Source organism: Protopterus annectens, chromosome 6.part0 (genome assembly GCF_019279795.1).
Source record: "Protopterus annectens isolate FY-2018-M chromosome 6.part0, PAN1.0, whole genome shotgun sequence".
NCBI lineage: Eukaryota > Metazoa > Chordata > Ceratodontiformes > Protopteridae > Protopterus > Protopterus annectens.
The window spans coordinates 1,296,116,964-1,296,131,933 of NC_056737.1; the positions used below are offsets into that span (position 1 = coordinate 1,296,116,964).

Genomic DNA, 14,970 nt, shown 5'->3' on the forward strand with positions numbered 1-14,970 from the left:
GAACGTGTGTCAAAGTTTTCAATTAAATGCACATGCTCCTTTGAAATATAAATTTTTGTCTGGTCTAGCCCAGTTTTTGTCCATTGGAGAATAAAGTGTAAATTCTGTCAGATATCCTACTACTAAATTCATGCCTTCCATACCAAACAGTTTTATAAAATTTATTCAGAAATCTACCCTTTTTGTTTAATTTTCCCTTCTGGATCCCCCAGATAACATCCTCAGTGTTGCAAATCAAGTTTGTCCCCATCTACAAGATATATTCCTTGTTGACAGCTAATTCTCATAATATTTTCTTAAGCTCCATAACAGCAGTGTTGGGTGGAATAAAATACATGCCAGCATAATCCTCCTCCCTTGCCAGTAGCCCCTTACTACCATAAATCTACCATTACTATGTTTTTACTTCCTCTTCTACCACTACTGGAGCTCCTCTAGCAATTAGTACAAGTACCCCCCTCCTTTCCTTTGTCCATGACATTCTACTGACTATCCATCCTGAAATCCTTTATCAAATTCACATGCTCACTTATTTCCAAATGCGTCTCACATAACATTATTTGCACACTGCATTTAATATAATTCAGTACTTTTACCTTTTAGTCTATACCTGCGAGGCCATTCTCATTCCAATATATACAAGTTTAGTGAAGTCACTATGAGAAGTTATTCCCACCTACTATACAGGACAAGTTTTTTTAAATGTTTATTTCTAGCTTTTGTGATACATGCACCCACTAATGTTTGGCAGGTTGATCCTTTATACAGTTATTTTGTATCATCTCCACTTTGAACCTGTCACATTTTAGAAGACTGTTTAAATAAAAACCCTCAAACAAAAACACACACACAAAACCTACTAACACAAAACACACCCACAAAACTTAATACATCTTCAAATAATGAAGTTTAACCATCGTGATAGGAACTGTCTCAAAATAGACAGCTGCACCCATAGGCATTAACCTCTATGCTAGCCACGTTAGTTTATGCTCCTACTTATACTAACTGCAGTCTGTTCTTGTCTTACTTTATTCCCCACCGAGATGTGAAAATAAGTTGCATGCTTTCAGAAAACATTAACCTTTAGCCTTAAGAAAAAGTGCACTGGCTGTCCTTAAATAAAACAAAATGATAGACTGCTCTAGTAAATGTATTTAGTTATCAGAAAAGTTATCTGCTATTCACTTCCAATAATTTAAAACTTTTTTTATTTGCTTGCCTTTGTACCGTTTAACTTTGCTTTTTTCAGCAAACAATGACTGGGCCTCTATTTACTGCCTTTACATTTAGTCAGTTTGTTTCCATGGAAACAAGAACAAAACGTACAGATACCCCCCTGTTGTAGTTTTCTCAAATGGCACTGAACATTTTTCTTAAAGAAAACTATTCAATTTGTTGCGGTCTCTTATGTTAAAACTCACCTACTCACACACAAAAAAATGCCCTTGGCTTAATTTAATGACAAGTTTTAAGTCAGACATTCACCTATGCAAAAGTTTAAAAACAAGACACTTCAATCCTGTACAGATTACAAAAATCGGTACACTTTTACACCCTCATCCCCCACTCCAACAGCCCAAGACTACAACCCACTGAGTTAAATGCACTTTTCTCCAGCCTTTTTCTTTTTATATTGTAACGCCTACATTCTTTAAAACCAAAAAGAAATTAAACAGATACTTTTATCACATACAATCACTGAAAATGCTTCACCATATTAAACATGCAATTTATACCTTGAAATGTTTTACACAAATACTGGAATGAATAAGATTGTTTTACTTACTTTTTCTCGTTTTTCCTTTCTCCACAATCCCCTTAGTGTATTTCCAAACGTTAATGACATGAAGTGGGGCATATGCCTGTCAGTCCCTGAACAAGTTTAAGTCAATAAAAATCCAATTTTTTTCAGCCACTTTTTCTTGTGAAGCCATATTTTTCAAATGTGATCGATGCTTTCCAGTCTTGCATTTATTTACTAATTTCAGTGTTGATGGTTTTCTTCCTATTCATCTTTATCTCCCAACCCCAGACTCAGGTTCAAGTCCAAGGTAATCCAGATTCTTCTAGTCTGCTCCTGTGATTTATTCCAACTATCAAGCATTTTCCTTTGCAACTTTGGAAAAAAAGCTCACTTGCAAAGTCTATAAGCCTTACTATTAGACGCGCAAGGAGCAGAGTCCCATTCTCTTAGATTTTTTTTTTTTTTTTTGCTGGACTAATTCCTCCTTAGCCTGTTCTACATCAAAAATGACTGCTCCTCCAGGAAAAAAAATGTATTTAGAGAGCTGACAGTAGATTGAATCTCACACCTACCTCTCATCATTCCCTGCTTGCTGAGATAAATTTACTTCTCTTCTGCTTTTCACGGTCTCCAATTTTTTTAGTACATTGCCCTTCTGCCACAATTTTGTCACGGTCAGTTCTTTCTGCTGGTATGATTACATGTTTACTTGTACTTGTTTTGGCTGCTTTCTCATGTCCAGGCTTAGAGCATACAAGCCATGCGCCCTTTCAATTAAATCCAGCTGTGAAATAGTCCAGTTGCTTATTTGTGAATTCATAACATTAATAAAGTCTGTTCCTTCCAGTTTCTCTGTTACAGTATACAATCTCTTTTCTTCTCCACATGTTCTGTCCTCTTATCTCTACCATTCTTTGAGACGGCTACTCTTCAGCATTCTTCATACTCAGCCAGGCCTTTCTTCATTTTGACCATTGATCTTTGAGTTTTATCAATATCTAAATAGCTGTTGAAAGCCTCTTTCATCTTCCAACCTTTTGTTATTTAAGTTGATATACTCCTTCAATGTCTTATTTCTAATTACCTCCAGGAGTACATTTGACTTTTTTCCTGTAAATTACTGGAAGTCACCTCTTGTAACAAAGCTGGAGCTTGAACTGAATAGCTGTGGGATTCTTTCCAGTCAGAGATTTCTCTTCACCTTTTCTACTTTATTTTCTTTTAGGCTCTCCAAGTTTCTCCTTTGCTCACATCCAGGCACTGTACATACTAACCAGTAACTGAATTTTCTAAAGCACGCAGAATTACTGGCCTTTATCAGTTTATTTTCTCACACTGGGAGAGCTGAGATTAAGCTATTGCACCTTTATGAAGTAGTTGCAGCAGGAGCTTCAATCAGGCACTGCTATTCCTTCAAAGGTATTCTAGGAAATCACTCTTCCAGTGATGCTTAAACGCCTAAAATCACAGTCCAGCCAATGAACCTCCACTGAAACCAAGTGGTGTAGTTCCACAATGAAAATATTCAACAGACAAAGGAAAAGTACAGTTGTGTACACTTACCATAAATGTAGATGTTAGAGTGTCTTCACTGTTACAGTCATTACATTTGGAGTAATCTGCTGGCAGGTTGCCCTCATTCGACCTGATTAACAAAGTCTTGGGTCCTGTGTCGGTTGCTGTCCCTTCTTCCATGTAAGGTAGTCGGGTATAAAAAATGTAGCAGCCGCCATTACATCAGTTTTTCTTGCCCCAGATGTCAGGTGCCCCCCAAATGGGGATCCAAATATTTAAGTAATTAAAAACACAAAAATATATATCTCCAAACTAAAGCAAATACACCAAAAAGGCTTTTAAGCATAGCAAATGAAAGTATAAGTATAGAAAGAAAAAAAAAAAAAACAGGTGGTTGGAGGGAGGGTAACCAGGACTGCAACAGTGAATACACTCTAACATCTACATTTATGGTAAGTGTACACAACTGTACTATGTTCTTCGTGTTTCACTGTTGCAGTCATTACATTTGGGTAGATTCCCAAAGCTATGGTTGGGAGGATGGATTTATACAGCATTAGGACCAGCTATAAGGCCCTGCAGGACAGCAGTGGCAAAGCCAGCTCTGGATTTAAAGAAAGGTAAATGGCAATGTTTGGTGAACGTATGAACTAAGCTCCAGGTAGCAGTTCTAGAATGTCTCTGGTAGGAACACCTCTGAGAAAGGCTGTAGAAGTAGATGCAGCCCTGGTGGAATGAGATCTGAGCCCCTGGGGTATAGTTTTACCATGATGCATATAGCAGAAACGAATACAATGGCTTATCCATTTGGAAATAGTCTGCTTTGAAATAGCCTTTCCCTCTGCCCCTGCAGCAAATGCCATCAGTAGTTGATCAGATTTTCATAGAGATTTTGTCCTGTTTAAGTAAAATCTAAGCTGTCTTTGCACATCCAAAGAATGCAGAATCCACTCCCCCTTGTTCTGTGGATTGGGAAAGAAAGTTGGCAAATGTATGGTTTGATTAAGAGCCACACTGGATACCACCTTAGGCATGAAGGATGGATTAGTCCTGAGAGACACCCTGTCCGCATGAAAAATAATGAAAGGCTCCACTGCCATAAGAGCCTGCAATTTGGAAATCCTTCTAGCTGAAGTGACTTCTAAAAGGAAAGCTGTTTTCCAAGAGAGAACTTTTAAGTCTGCAGTAGCAGCTGGCTCAAAAGGAGGAAGAGTAAGTTTTTCCAAAGCAAATTTGAGGTCCCAGGCAGGGGTTGGAGCTCTCCTGGGTGGTCTTAAGTTTTTGCCCTTCTGAGATACTGCTTTAGCAGAGAATGAGAGAAGATGGGAGTCTGTGTTGTAATTATCTGAAATGGCTGAGGCATGGATTTTTTATGGAAGAAAAGGACAGGCCCTTGTGAAGCATCTCAGTTAAGTATTGTAAAATCTGAGGAATATTGGGCACTGCTGTGCTTATCCCTTGTGATTGATTCCAGGCATAAAACCTTTTCCATTTGTCAGCATAAGATTTTCTAGTACTAGGCCTTCTTGCCTCCAAAATGACATCCATCACAGGTTTGCTGAAAGATGCCAAGGGTGAATTTAGGTGATTAGCCACGCTGCAAGATTCATAGTTTTGAGCAGAGTGTGCAGAATTTAGTTGTTCTGCTGAGACAGTAAGTAAGGTGTCTGAGGCAGGTGCTACGGTGGAAGGTGTGACACATTGCACAGGAGTGGGTACCAGTGTTGGCGAGGCCAGTCTACAGCAATCAAAATCATTTTTGGTTTGTCCTGTTTGACATTTAGTAGAACTTTGGAGAGCAGAGGTGGGGGGGGGGAGGGGCATAGACGGATAGGTTTTTCCAGCTGAATGATAGAAAATCCACTTTCCAGGCTTTTTTGTGATGAATTCTTGTGCAGAAATTGTCCAACTGATAGTTCTGGGGTGAGGCAAAAAGATCTATGTCTGGACTCCCCCCATTTGCGTGTCTACATGTTGAAAATCCGTGGTTCCAGTTTCCATTTGTGTGGGTTCATGAGATTTCTGCTTAGTTCGTCTGCCAGAGTATTCAGCTTTCCTGGCAGGAATTGAGCTTGTAGCTGTATTTGATAGGTCAAGGCCGTGTTCCACAATGTCATGGCTAGTCTGCAAAGGGGGTAGGAGTGTGTTCCCCCTTGCTTGTTTATGTACCAGATAACTGTGGTATTGTCTTGAAATGTGTTTAGAGTAGATAAGCCCAGAACTGGACGCCATGATTTGTCTTTTCTAGGTACCAGGAAAAGTCATGAATAGAAACCTTGCCCCTTTTCCTCTTCTGGTACCAGTTGAATAGCCCCCATGTTCATGAGGGACAGTACTTGTTTCTGGGCCTCTACCCACTGTTTTGGGGGCAGGTCTGGCCATCCGTTTAGGATTGGCAACGTGTGGAAATGAAATCTGTATCCCTGGGATACTATACTTAAAACCCATTTGTCCTGGGTTATAAGTTGCTAGTTTCTTGCACAAAGTGCCAGTTTTCCCCCAAAGGGGTGGCCAAAAGGTAAGTGTTTGGCAAGTGTAAGTCATTGAGACTGCTTACCATAGGGAGGTGCCTTGTTGTTTCCAGATTTGGAGGAGGAGGAGGCACCCCCATTGTTTTGTTCTAAAAGTCCCTTGTGACTGAAACCTGGAGCCTTTGGAATGCCTGGGTTTGACTTGAGTGGCTCTCGAAGGAACTGGAAAGGACCAGTTCTTAGTAGGCCAGTGCCTACTAAATCCTGGAGGTTGCACTTGTAAGAAATCTTTCACAGTTTGCATAGATTTAGCTTTATCTTCCACCTTTTTTAAAACTTCTTCAGCCTCATTTTCAAAGAGACGGTCCTGTTGTAAAGGAGCATCCAAAAATTTTGCTTTAACATGATCAGGCAAAGTTTGCTCTTTGAGCCAAGCATGCCTTCTTAACACACTCAGTTACAGCCGCCCTGCAAGAGGCCTGCAAAGAATCAAAACCACATTGCAAAGTATGTTTTCCAACTTGTTCAGCTGAACGCAATAAGTCCTGTAAATCTTTATTTTCCACACAAGTCAGAAATTAACATCGTTTTCTGTTTAAGCAGTCCCATGATATGCTGTGGATATTTAAGCATATGAAATTGACAGTTTAAAGCCCTGATTGCCAAGGTTGTAGAAGTGTAAACCTTCTTACCCAATCTATCCAGCGCCTTGGAATCTCTATCAGAAGGGGTAGGATTTTTAGCAGCAGAGGCCTTAATGCCCTTGGGACCATTAGAAATGGTTTCAGGATCTGCAATAGGATTTTTGAGAAGGAATTTGTGGGAGTCAGGAACCCTGTAGTATCTGTCTGGCTTACAAGGAGCCGGAGGCAGAGAATCAGGAGCCATACTAGATTCTGAAAAAACAATCAACAATGTCAGAACAGAAAGTAGAGCCCAAAGGCCTATGCTGAGGAAGAAGAAGAAAATCCCCAAGTCTCTTTTTTAGATTCAGAGAAATCCTAACTTTCCCAGTGGAAATGTTTCCTTAAAGTATGTAAAGTTTCCCAAAAGAAAAATCCTCAGGGGGAGCAGAAGGAATGGAATCTTCTGCATCAAAGTCCTCATAAGTTTGTATAGACAAATCCTGTTCATTAGAAGAGTCAGAAGAAATAGAATCCTGTTCAGAAGATTCATAATCAATGTCTTGCCTGGGCCTCTTAGAAGGGGGGTGGGGGTTGGCTACCCCTGATCAGGGTAATTAAATCTTCAGCCATTTTGATCATCTGTTTTTAGTCATGGTGGCCTGCACATGTGGCCCAGGCGTCAGTTTTTTAGACATAGATTTTGATTTTGGCCTTAGTTTTGAAGATGGCGTCGGTCTAATATACAAATCTGTAGGCCTGAAATCACCATCAGAAGCCGGTGTCTGCACAGCGGCTCCGGACCCATCTAAGGTAGAGACATCCGCGGGTTCCATAATTGAAGCATCTCACAGCATACCAGACTCTGAATGGGTCTCAGTAGAGGCCTGCGAATTAGAAGTAGCAGGTATCAGGGGCTGTGAAAGCGCCTCTGAGTACTGGCAAACTGGCGACTGGCTTAGGAGAAGCGTCATCAGTTTTGGACCTCGACCTTTTTCTTTGCATTTTTTTTAGGTATTCCGGTAGTCTGATTGCTAACCAATGACATTTCTGGATATATTTATTTAGAAGCAAAAATATACAGACGTTTAACAGGGCGTTGATAAAATTTAGCACAAAACTGACAGCAAGGCACATTGTGGTCAGGGCCTAGGCAAGGAATACAGTACAAATGAAAATCCTTATGAGGTATTTGCTTCCCACAAGTAATGCAATTACTAACTTTTACTGACATCGGTAACGAGCAAGAAAAAGTTTCCCCAACGGGGTACTTAGCTTTTTAGTTGAAGACTTCGGTTCTAAAACTCGAAAACGAAAATTTCAGGAGTCGGCCGACCAGCACTTACTAACTGCTTCTGCTTTGGGCACCGTGCGGCACTGATGTAATGGTGTCGGCTGCATGTTTTATACCCCTGACGACCTGACGTCATGGAAGAAGGGACAGCAACCAATGCAGGACCCAAGACTTTGTTAATCAGGCCGACTGAGGGCAACCTGCCAGCAGATTACCCCAAATGTAATGACTGCAACAGTGAAACACGAAGAACATCGGGATTAGTACAGCAAAGTGTCAGCTGTACCACAGCTGGCTAATCATTTGAAAATGAGAAAAGTCAATCTTTATATGCAAACACTGGATAAGAAAGCTAAAAGTTTCACTCTGGGTACTTGTTATTAAAACAAATACTTACAAAAACTTTGTCTCCAACGACATTTTCTAGTTGCAGCTGTCTTGTAATTTCTTTCAAAGCAATTTTATCATCAGTCTGAAGTAAGCCTTAAAATGCAAATGCAAAAGAAAATTTACTCTTCAACCAAAAGTCACTCTGAGTTATAAAAATCCTGTTACAACTTTATTCTCAAAATAAGAGATGCATAAAATACTTTAAAACTTTTTTGGGGAGATTTACAAAACATGTCTTGCATCCTGCTTTCATATTTAGTAAAACAAATGAAGCATCATTGCGGGACTTGTAAAATGAATCAGTACTTTTAAATTTTCAAATGAAAGTATTATGCAACAGCTACACATGACAGAAGCAAATGTTAATTTTATTTTTTGCATCTAGCAAAAGGAACACTTGTTATTCTAACAACTCAAGTTTATAAAGCAGTCAGGACATATTAGCAGTACAGACAGTAGACAAACATCTTTTATTATGCCCATTGTTATATGCTACTCAACAGTGGTGAATTAGTGTGTCTAGCACTGGACCAGACCTTAACTTAAGCAGGGGGTGGCTTAACTGTTAACATGGGGGGTCTCGCGCCACTCTGACACTTAACCGGTTTGCCTTTCTGACTGAGCGTAATCACTGCACTCCATGCACTACAATAATAATAATCCCACAGGAAAGTAAACATCAGCTTAGGGACTGCAGTAGACTTCTGCAGACATTGCTGGAGGGATACACAGCCACAGACAAGTTACAGAATGGGGGGTATTACTCTGTTCAAAGCAGACTTCTCCCTAGAACCAGCAAGCTGTCTCACTCCTCACCACCAGGATTTTACCTTGGGAAAGATATAAGCTGACTGGAATTCCTGGGCAGGAATGAATGGCCGCAGGACTCTTCCCTATCCAGAGAATTTAGTTTTCCATCTTTGTGGAATGAATGGAACAAATGGATGAAAGTAGAGGTGCCATTAGGCAGATAGCGGGGGCTAAAACAAAATGGTGCAGCAGTCTTGCATGCTAAAGGAGATAAACATGAAGCATCTTGATCCTAGTGCAACCACTTCTCCTCAAAAGAATATTTTACTGATGCAGTGAAACAATTATTGTCAAGTCAAGTCTGAAAGTATAGCTGTGTGATAATGGTTAATCTCAAAAATGAGCTCCTACAGCAAGTAAAACCTACAGGACTGACACTCGCATGACCATTCCTCTTACAGTTAACCTTTCTTCCTAGTTCCTGTGCCAGTGGAACCAGTCTTGCAGCCACTGACAACTCCAAGCATTGTCTTAAATGTCTTCCCAATTACCTGTACTGTCTTCACCTCAACCAGTTCTGCCTCAAAAGAAAGAGCATTAGAGGTACAGAAGCATACCAAACACCCAAAACCATTGCAAAGCTTCAGAAGGATATTAAACTTTGCAAGTGGTGCAGTATCCTTTCCTGAAATTCTTTGCAAAGGATGCATCAATGTTATAAAATATCCTCTCATTGAAACCTATTTACATTAATCAAAACAAAATTAACTAATCAGATGAAGTTACTACACAGGCAGGGTCTGAAGGTGGAAGTGTCTCTATTTACATCAAAAATAAATGTACTTTAAGGCTGGTCAAACAGGACAAACAGGACAATGCACTTGAGCTGCTCCATGTTCAAATCGCAATAGGGAAATCCTTTACCACTTCCTTGCAAGCTATAGGTCCCCCTCTATGACCCAGGAAACCCATACCATGTATTTAAACTTATTAGAAACACGAACCATCCAACCAGATACCATATTCATGGGTGACTACCCCACTATCAACTGGGAATCCTATATGACATCAAATGTACATGCACAGAGATTCCTGGAGTTTGTAAACAAACTCCCGGGACCAGATAAGTCAATACACCAACCAGGGGTGCAACCATACTGGATCTGGTCCTCAATAATATGGGAGAGTGCTGTACATCCCCTACTGTAATGCCTTCCCTGGTAACGTCAGACTGCAAAATGGTCTCCTTTGAGGTAAAAAATAAAACCTGGACCCAAAGCTAAACCGGGAATATTCAGGAACTATTCTAAGGCTAATCTAACCTTCTGCTATTAAGTGAGAACCTGGCAAAATTTCAAGCCCATATAAACCCTGAGAACACTTCTGCCTATGCAGAACTGTTCACAGAAACCCTGTACAAGCATGTTAATAGCTGTATAGAGGCAACTGTACCTACGAGAAAGGATTACTGAACTCGCTCAGAAACAAGCCACCCTGGTGGATTCACAAAATCAATCGGATGTATAACAGCAGGAAGAAAAGCATAATTAGAGGTTGCAGCACCACACAGGATAAAAGCACTCTAAACTTAAACATCTCAAGAGAAAAAAAGTCTACCAAAGCCAAATTTGAGGGAAGTTTGGCCTCTCTCCAACTTTACTCCTCTCTCTCCCCCTCTACCTTCCCTCAAGAAATATCAAATATAACTCCCCCTACTATCACTAGGGAACAAGTCCTTAATGCTCTAAGACCAAGAACACTGCATCAATGGGCCCAGACAATATCCCAGGATGCCTTCTAAATAGCATAAAACATGACCCATCAGGGCCTCTGGAATTACTGTTTAACTTTAGCCTCCAAACTGGCTTCATGCCTCATGAATGGAGAAAGGCAACAGTCATCCCTCTGCACAAAGGTGGGCCATCTACAGACCATGGAAACTACAGACCCACAAGTCTCACTACTCTTATATGTAAAGCCATGGAAATGATCAAGAGAGATATAGTAAACCTCCAGACACTGGCCCCAAACCAGTTTGGTTTTGTAAAGGGCACATCATGCCTATTCAACCTGGTGGACTTCTTTGAGAAGGTCACCAAAGCAATGGATGAGGGCAAAATCATTCACACTGCCCTACCTTGACCTGGCCAAAGTATTTGACAATACCCCACTTGGGCAGTGCTGACAAACTCAAGAGGTTAGGTAAAAACCAGTATGTCACCCATTGGATACCCAACTGGCTCAAAGAGAGGACCCACGAAATTAGAACTCTACAAAGAGGCCAGTCACAAGTGGAGCCCCTCAGGGATCAGCCCTTGATCAACTCCTTTTTGGCATTTACTTTTCAGAAGTCAAGGCCAATGTCAGTGGTCTCTGGCTGACTAGATTTGCAGATGATTGCAAATTAGGAGCAGTCAATGAATCTCATACAGACAAATGTTCTCTCCAGGAGGAGCGGACACAGACCAACAACTGGTGTGAGAATCATGGACAAACTAAATGCCAAGAAATGCATAACAGTATCCTTTGGGAAGTCATCCATCCCTGGTAACAATCATATTGACAACACACCCCTTAGAGTTGACCCAGTAGACAGGGACTTAGGGACACACACAGATAGCAATCTAGGCTGTGATCATCACGTGTCTACAGTGGTGAGGAAATCATTTTATGCTACACAACTTTGGTATAGCATGCAAGTCCAAGAAAGTATAACCAAAAATACACCGAGGTACCACACAATGGCGTCTTTATTACACAAAAAAAAGAACAGTGGTGAGCGCTTTCGCAAAACTAATTGCTTCAAGATGAATTTTTGGTTATATATATAGTTCTGGTTTTGTGCATCTGGGTTTTACCTGAAGCCGTTTCTCTTTTTATACAAGTCCAAGAAAGTCATTATTCCACTGTATCCGGCATTCATCAGACCTATCATTGAGTAAAATGCCCCCTTTGGTATGTACCTAACCAGGCCTATCCAACAATTGGAACGTCCACAGAGGTTCCTCACTAAAAGAATACAGGACACAAGTAATATGTCCTATGCAGACCGCCTCAAGACCCAGGCTTTAGAGGGGAGATCTACGCCTGGCATACAGGGCACTGTCAGACCGCACTCTGATGGACCTCCTGCATATCCACAAAACAAACAGTACCAGAATTACCCGTTCTAAAAATACTTGAACCTTGCCTGTGATATAAATAGGACCTGCTGGAGAGATCGGTATGTATCCAGAGACTACTTCGTTTAAGGAACAGGCTCCCCCATCCACGTGAAGCAGAGTTCCTCCCTAATCCAATTCAAGTGCAAAATGAACAACTGGATGGGAAACCGGAAATTCATCCCTGGTTTGGCACCTATGTCTCTGATGCAAATAGGTAATCTGTAAATGGTTCATCTCCAGGCCCACGCTTACACTTATCAAGGGTATCAGAACTAGTCAGAGATTTGGGATGCATGGCTAGGCTTAAAAAGGCCCTAGTGGTCATTAGCCTAAACACCTATGAATTATGTCAAGCATCTAAAACTGTTACCTACTCTGATACCTAATCTTAAAACAAAGTCAGCTTATCAGATGAGGTCGTGAAACTAGCATCTACAAATCTATCAAATGCCCTAATCAAGGTAACAAATTAGTTAGCTTTGATAGGAACAGTAAAGTAAGATAAATACAGAAAACTCAAGTAATCAAACCCAGAATTCAAACAGTCCGAAAGTCTTCTACCTCAGCTTTTGAGTTGTGTGTGGATTATTTCAATTTCGGGACATCAAGTTTGGTGCGAAAGGCCTGCTGCTTCAATTCGCAGAAGACGCGCTTCTTTATTACCATCACAAGAGCTAGCAATACCCTTTCATACTTTATAATTACCCTTCAGTCCCGCTAAAATATATGGTGACCATCCCTGGCTACAGTATATCACAAACATCTTGTATCTCCTGCTTAAATGCCACAATTGACATACATTCCCAGAACACATGAAGCCAATTGTCCAATATTCCCTCATCACACTGCTATAAACACATTGCTCCCAATTGTCCAATATTCCCTCATCACACTGCTATAAACACATTGCTCCCAGAAATCTGTCAATAAAGCATTTCAAAAAATAAAAATAAAAAACTTTATAAAATTTTGCAAAAACAGTAGCATACAATCAAATTATTCACATAATTATAATGCTTAAAGCCTCTAGGGTGGAGGCTGTCTCAACAAAAAAAACGGAAGAGTTTATAATGTTAGAGTTGTGTACCAAAAATACAGAGCACATATTTCTCCCAAACAATTCTAAGGCTTTTACATTTTCCTCCAATATCGATAAAATCGCTCCATTCAAAACAAATAAAACATTCCTCATTTACTTTACAAAACTCCAATGCTTCCTAAAAGAGAAATTCCATTTATAACATTTAAGATGCAATCTTCCTTCAAGAAAAATATGAAACTTTCCCAGACTTATCAGGAAAACACATTCACTTAAATTGTTGACAATAGCAATACCGTTTGCTTTTCCTCCCACAGGTATTTCACAACTTTGCCAAGCTACCTGGATGGATCCACATACTGTAAAGAGATGTCCGCGCTGCATTGAATTCCATCTATACTCTTCTCACAGGTAAGTAAGAAAAAGAAAATCAAGCAAAACGTTAAAACACTTAAGGTGCACTATTCATTTACCTTGACAATTGTGCTTCGTGCTTTACAACTGTTTTGCTTTATAGCTATGTTAAAGTCAGGAGGAACCTCCATGGCTGCTCTTTGCTTGACTCTTCCTCTCAGAACACTTCCATCCCCATTTGTAGATTCTTTGTAGATTCCTTTTAGGGTTTTATACTTCTAAGCTATGGTAGATGAGAGAAGTACCCAGCATTTGTTATTCACACATTATGAGGAACTATCTTTCCCTATTAAAGTGCTGGGATGAAATGCACTACTTTACTGGCATGCAATTATTAGCAGAGCCCCTTTTCTCAAAGCTCTCAGTTCTGAACACCTCACAGATCTGCATCCACATTTCTGAGGTCACTGCTAAGCACTCCCACCTTCTTGGGAACCGTGTGCTACTTCACTTTTCTCCCACTCCCAATTCCCCAGCTACCCCTGGACCATCCAGTACATCTGTTCTGCTCTGATTCCCTCAAGACGCCTCTTTAATGGACACCACCATAAAGAACGTATAACCTGCTTTACCTCACAGCCCTCAATGTCAGTAGTACAATATTACTGGAAGTCTAATGCCCATATACTACTTACTTACACAAATGGTACACATCCACAGAATAAAATGCTCATCCTGCCACAAAGTACCCTGTTCTATCTCCTTTCCTCTTCACTCCCTACAACCAGTACGAAATATCTTCATAAAAGACTTAACCAGCCTCTCACATCACCACGTATTACCATTACTTTCATCACTTCCACACCAACAGACCACCACCACAATCCCAAAGTAATAAGACCAATCCCACTCACTCACCAGCCACTCCCAGGATCACTCTCCTATATAATTAGGACGACTCAAACATATTTCTTTCTCCCTAAAAGCACAAGACCTCCTTCAGACTATCCTCCAAAATCATAACACTCCTTCTGAAGAGCAATACTGACCCCAACCCAGGCCACACAACTCCCTTTCAAGAGAAACTGCTATCTTCTTACACTGGTCTACATCCTCCTCAAAACGTCTACAGTACCAGAAAAAGTACACTACATAAATGCTTTTATTTCTAAGAACAGACAGTCTAGGAATCACAGAATCCTGGGTCAAACACTCCCCTAACTTCAAACAGCATCTAACCTCTTACAAGTACATCAGTGATGCCAGACTAAGTAAACAACCTGGTGGAGGTTCTCCATGTACAAACATAACCTAAAGCCAAATATTCCCCAAGCAAACTCGTCCTCAGACTACTCCTACCTGGATTCTCTTAAAATGTCCATCTCACAAAAGGAAAGCATTACTGACTGCTACAGCCTATCAGCCATCCCCTTCACTAAATATATTCAAATCAAATTACAACAACTATTTAAGGAGACTTTAGCCTCAATTATGATCTGCTTTCATTTACCATGTGTACTTTCTTAGCAGGCCTAGGTCTCCTTCAGCTCAAACAGAACCAACAAGACCTAACCTCAGATCCTCCAAACAACTTGCTACAAACATACCAAACTATTTCAAACA

The 14,970-nt window shown here is 40.5% G+C and overlaps 1 protein-coding gene across 4 annotated transcripts in view; it reads right to left on the reverse strand.

Moving 5' to 3' along the window:
* Nucleotides 1-14,970, reverse strand: part of ORC4 (origin recognition complex subunit 4) — a 693,897-nt gene that overhangs the window by 443,782 nt on the left and 235,145 nt on the right. For all 4 annotated transcript variants that reach the window (XM_044074865.1, XM_044074866.1, XM_044074868.1 and 1 more), the window contains exon 6: nt 8,048-8,133. In XM_044074865.1, coding sequence (XP_043930800.1) covers nt 8,048-8,133 — 86 coding nt within the window. The remainder of the gene's footprint in view (nt 1-8,047; nt 8,134-14,970) is intronic.